This window comes from Malania oleifera, chromosome 1 (genome assembly GCF_029873635.1).
Source record: "Malania oleifera isolate guangnan ecotype guangnan chromosome 1, ASM2987363v1, whole genome shotgun sequence".
Lineage (NCBI taxonomy): Eukaryota > Viridiplantae > Streptophyta > Magnoliopsida > Santalales > Ximeniaceae > Malania > Malania oleifera.
The window spans coordinates 104,873,051-104,879,146 of record NC_080417.1 but is presented as its reverse complement, the minus strand read 5'-3'; the positions used below and the strand labels follow the sequence as shown (position 1 = coordinate 104,879,146).

Here is a 6,096-nt window from a genome sequence, read left to right as displayed (position 1 = left end):
CTGCACTGATTCCTATTTGTAGCTATGGTACCGTGCTTTCATCATATCTAGTCTCTTAGGATTCATAAACCATATATAGAAAAATAAAAACATTAACATGATCTCATTTTCACAAATCGGTATAAAACCGTCATATCCACAAATCGGTATCAAACCATCATTTCATAAATCGGTATAAAATCGTCATTTCATATATCGGTATCAAATCGTCTTTTCATAACTCGGTATCAAACCATCATTTTCACAATTTCACAATGTTCTCAACATTTCCAGAGATCAGTATAAAATCACAACTTTCATTGTATAATACTGTGAAAAATCCAACAGGTTTAATTATGCAATAATAATAAATCATTCTCATGCCACACGATTTGAATGTTAAATCATAATATAATAAACTATCTCGGGGAAAATATATTTTTTTAAAACCGAAGGTATGATCTTCTCCATAATTTAATTCAACTCAAGATATATGCATTACAAGAAAAAAAAAAAGATGATCACCCCGCTCACATTAGTTTTTCCCAAATACATATAATATACAAAACCATTATTTTCATACGCCCGATTCATTCAGAAAATCATATACAATATTCCTATATCCATATACTTCAGTTTAATCGGTTCACATTTCAAAAATAATTAACATAATCTAATCCCCTTATCTGTTCCTAAAAATCTGCCTACAATGTTCGAAGGAAAACCCTAGCTTCTTAACCTGGCTGAGGATAGAGTAGTCGGCAAACCGAGAGGAGGGAGAGAGGAACAGAGAGCACGTGCAGAGAGATTCTGGGCTAGAGAGAGAGAGTGAGAGGCTCGGTTTAGGGAAAGGGTGAGAGAGAGAGTGAAAACCTTAAGAGAGAGAGAGAGTGAGTGAAAATGAAAAATAAATTATAAGATTCTAACTTATAGGCCCTTGGCCTGCAGGAAATCGTCGATGGTTTTCCTAAGATTGCCGAAACCATCGACGGTTTGGTCTCATACCAAACTGTGCCCATCCAAAACCATCGACGATTTTTCTGAGATTCCTCTAACCGTCGACGGTTTGGTCTTTGTACCAAATCGTTCTTTTTTTTTTTTTCCTTTTTCTTGGTTCGGGTTCCTACAACTTGGCCCCTGCTCAACTTCTTTATTCTCTTTGCCTTTTCTCTATCAATTGAGCCTTCTTTCTTCAAATTTTTCCTTTGGGCTTTACACTCTTCAGTTCCTCTATTTTTACTTTCCACTCTCTTTTTTCTTTCTTCTTACTCCTTCATGACTCTCTCGGGTGTTGTCAACCTCCAGCCCCTTTTGCCTCTCTATGTGAAACTTCTATTTTTGGACAAGGAAAAGGTAGGGAAGAATCTTGATTGACCCCTAATTTTCTTGAGGAGTGGTAGAGGCCAAAAAGGAAAGTAGGCTTGGGGAGTTTGCTGATTTTATGGTTGCAAAGGAGGGTTAGGTGGGAAAAATTAATGCTTGCAAGCTATCCTAGATTGGGTTACTCCCCTTCTTTTCTTATTTATTTATTTATTTATTTGCTTTTTTGTTTATTTACTTATTTGGACAAGCTCCCTCCCTTAGGCTAAGCTTTAATAATTGCATAGGCCCACTGTAGGTCCTAATTTCCAAAACAAGCTTTGTTGGGCTTTAAAACTAATCTAGGCCCACAGTGGACCCTAAAATCAGCACAGGTCCACTATGGATCTCAAAATGCAAAATAAGCCCAAATTGCGCTTCTTGTTGGGCTACAACTAACTTGAGTTTGATTTTTTGTGTGTGCAGGTGCAGAGACTCTAGGAGGGTTGAACCATTGAAGCTCCAAAGATGGCTAAGGCTTTTTTTTTTTTTTTTCTCCTTCTTCTTCTTTTTAATGCATTTATTATTTTTCATTTTTTTGATTGTGTATTTATAAATAAAAATATATGCTTGTAAAATCTGTTTAATGCATGAATACTTGAACCAGGGCGAGGAGAATGAATGAATTCAAATGAGAGACTACGTCTAGGCAAAGACCTTAATTAATATCAAAATTAAATAAAAAAGAAGAAATAAATTTAATAAAATTTAAGGTTTTACCATATAATGGTGGGACAAAATGGAGTGTCTACGCAATAGCCAATTAATTAATATAAATTTAAATTTTATTTATTCATTTAGTATTCATGTTTTACATACAGAAATATTAACATCCAATTTTATAATTTTAATTTATAAATAATGAATTTTAAAATTTTAGTTTATTCTTTTTTTAAAAAAAAAAAACTATATCAGATAAGTTACTTGAATTTAAAAATATTAAATTATGTTGTATTTGTTTTACGATGTACTTAGTCATTAAATTTTTATGAAAATTATATCTAACAAAAATTGTGTTGTATTATAATTGTTAAGTATTTTTTATGATTTATTAATATTTTTATTTTCTCATATTTTTCAATAAAAATTTTAGAATAATAGTAAACTTTTTTTTTTGTTATGCTTATTTTAATTGGTTGATTTAAAATGATTTGAACCAAATATATTAGTTAATTTGAAAATCAAATAAGTCTTTGAATCACTTAACTAGTTTTCAAGATATTATAATTTTTTTAATTTAATTTATTAAACATATCCCATTTTAAAATATAATTTTATTTTGATAAATTAGTATTTTTTTTTCACATATAACTAATAGTTGACTAATGATTAACTAACAGAAGGTTCATTTTGTTAATAAAATTAAATCTCAGTGATTTTTTAGTTGTTTTTAAAAATATAGAGGATAGAATAATTTTTTTAGTATACTCAAAAAATTTTAATAGATTTTACCCTAGTATTAATTATCATTTTCTTGTTCCATTTATATTTTCTCATTTTTTTTTACTATAACATTGCTATGATTTATTGTTACACCTTACTTTTATAATTTGTCACTATACTTCTTTGATCATGTATCACAATTTTAAATAAATGGTAAGAGGAAAAAACTATCCTGGATAAGAATTAGAGTAAGTATTTCTCTTGTCAAACATTTATGACCCATCAATTACATTAACAAAAAAATAAATGTGCTTAGCCCTAACGAGCTTGACAAGGTGAAAAGACATCAGTACGTAAGAAATAGTATTAGCGGTTCAATTATAGGTAAATATACTCATGGAGCCAGCGGTACTTATGGATGGTGAGAGTTTACTCTGTGAGCCAGCGGGAATCGTGAATGGTGAGAGTTTCCTCTATGAGCCAATGGGGAGCGTGAATGGTGAGAGTTCTCTGTGAGTTAGTGGAGATCGTGGATGATAATGAAGATGTGTTTTGGGGGTCGGATTGACTAAACGTCCAATTGATGCACGGAAACCGTGTCTACATTTCAAACTGTACCTTAATCTGCGAGAATTGGGGGTAGAGGACTTTGATCCATAGGTTTGGTGCCACACCAAGGGGTTCGAAGGGTTCGTTGGTTGTTAAAGTTCTAATGTAATAAAAAAAAATAAAAATAAATGTACCAGTCATAAAATGTTTTATTAATTTTTGAGTCAATTAAAACATTGTGACACTGACATTATTAAACATGCAATAAAATATATCAGTTGCTTTTGTGAGACATTAGTAAAATAATGTTCTGGTAATTTTCTGGAGATTTCACCTCAAATATCTCTAAAATATAATAATAAATTATTACAAATTTAATAATTTTTAATTATTCACTTAAAATAAATTAGGCGGAGCAAAATTGATTCAAACTAAAGTCCGGAGCAACGTCAATGAAGGAGAAACTAGAATTTCCCCATAAGTGGGCCCCACATTGCACCGCGGTGACCTGACCCGTCATGCGCCGCCGCCACGTCACACAACCACTAGCGCCGGGGAGATTTCATAAAATGGCTCTGGTTCTGGGGGTGTAAGATACAGAACCCCACGCCACCCTACTCGCCCAACGCGAATATTCAGCAGCCTTCAACGATAACTCCAAGCGCTGCAACTAGATCCTTCCACGTCCCTTCCCTTTCACACCTCCCCTCCCTATTTATACTTCCTTCTTCTGAACTCCCTTCTCATCTCCTGTGCTCTGCAAAACCCTCTCTCTCTCTCTCTCTCTCTCTCTCTCTCTCTCTCTCTCTCACACACACACACACACACACACACAAACACACATCAATGGCGTCCGAGTCTGAGACCCAGTCATCAGTAACCTCAAGCCCAACAATTCACGAGCTCATGAACGGAGACCGTCCCCTCCCTTTCCTCGTCGGCGTCGCAACCACTTCTCCGCCGGAAGGAGAACCCGGCACTGAATTGTCCAATCAGACTCAGACCCCCGACCGGGTTTTCATCTACAACCCCTTCATGCGATCGGTGGCCGTCTTCGACGCGCCCGAGTCGGAGGAACTCGACGAACTGATGCGCGAGCTGGAGCGCAGGGGCGCACCAGGTCCGGCCTCGGAGGTCTCCATTAATGCCATGCCGTCGGTGAAGGTCGCGGAGGACGGACTGTGTCCAATTTGCCTGGGGGCTTGGAAATCCGGCGACGAAGCGAGGGAGACTCCGTGCAAGCACGAGTTTCACGGGGAATGCATAGAGAAATGGTTGGGAATCCGGGGGTCGTGCCCGGTCTGCAGATTCGAGATGCCTGTGGACCAGGAGCAGCACAAGAGGATATTTACTGTGGGCGCAGAGGGCCGGAGAGTCAGGGAGATATGGGTGAGGTGGGTGTTTCACGACGATCAGATGGATCTGGATTCGGATCTGGATAGTTTGATCGAGGCTTTGGAGTCGGGTCCGGAGCAGGACGACGCTGCTGCGGTTGAGGAATTGTCAACACCAGAAGATATGGAGTGCTCTGCCGAGTAATAAATTCCTGGAAGAAATTGGATAATGTTTCCCCATTTTTTTTTCCCCTTTTGCGCTTTTGTTGTCATCATCGTTTTCCGATTTGAACAGCGATGCAGAAGTTTAAGGTGTTTTTTTCAATGCAAGTTATTTTTTCAGTGTGCTGAAATTTTGAATTTCTGTCCATCGTTTTGTTTTGAAGCTTCTTCTTCCTCTCTTCAATGGCGGACAGACAGGATCATAACTCCATTTTCGTATTTATTTACTTATTTCTTAAAAGAAACTTGAATTCCAGCTTCCGTGACTCCCTCTCTAGCAATCAAGGCATCCAAAAAAGTTTCTTATGTTATAATTTTTACTTTATTTTTATTAAAATTTGAACATATTAATAGAATATGTTAGTTTTATTGGATTTTTTATAGTTTTTTTTATTGAATTTATTAAATAGAGAATAAGCATTTTAAGAGTCTAAGAAAAATATCAAAACAAAGAATAAATTTTTTATTTGTAAGAATGCATTTTTTTAGAAATATTGTTTTAAAAAAAATTGTAATAATATAATCAATAATATGAGAATGTAATAAAAATTACAAACATACTATAATAATTTTTTAAAAGATATTTATGTAAAAGTTTGTGTTATTTTATCTAATATGAAATAGAAGCAAATATTTTTTATAGTAAATGTTATAATAATTAGTCCTTATTTATTTAAAATTATAAATTTATAAGAATCTTTATATTATCATTTGTTTTATTTTAACAATATACATTTCTTGTTAAGTTTTTACGTTCTTAATTAGTTTGTGTTTGGAAGTATAAATTTCAAACTTTATTTGAATTATATAGGTTTGAAAAAAATTGGATATGTTTTCTTTTATATTTTGTTTAAATCTATATTTCTTGATAAATTGTCATGTTTTCAAGTTTGTAAAAATATAATGAAAATTTTATGCAAATTCAATAATTTAAAAAGAAGCAACTTATACAAAACTTTATGTTATTCTATTTAACTTAAGACGAGAAAGAAATAAGAATTTACATTCACATTATGAAATTAATAATAACTATTTTTTTTTCTATTCCCAATCATAGATTCACAAAAAATTTTACAATGTAATTTGTTTTATGATAATAACAATTTTTTTTTAATGTAAAGTATCAACTTCTTTTTTATAACTATTCTTATTGTAAGGAAAGATATTTTGCAAGTGAAAAATAGAACTATATTCCTAAAAATATATATTCTATGAAGCAATAAGCACATTCTAATAGGCTTATGGTCTTGTTTTATGCAATTTTTGTATA

The 6,096-nt window shown here is 33.5% G+C and overlaps 1 protein-coding gene across 1 annotated transcript; it reads left to right on the top strand.

Annotated features, from left to right (window-relative positions):
- Positions 1-3,872: 3,872 nt before the first annotated feature.
- Positions 3,873-4,957, top strand: LOC131162456 (E3 ubiquitin-protein ligase MPSR1-like). The gene has a single exon (XM_058118955.1). It carries the CDS (start codon positions 4,117-4,119, stop codon positions 4,807-4,809), a length of 693 nt encoding a protein of 230 aa, XP_057974938.1. The 5' UTR covers positions 3,873-4,116; the 3' UTR covers positions 4,810-4,957.
- The last annotated feature ends 1,139 nt before the right edge of the window (positions 4,958-6,096 follow it).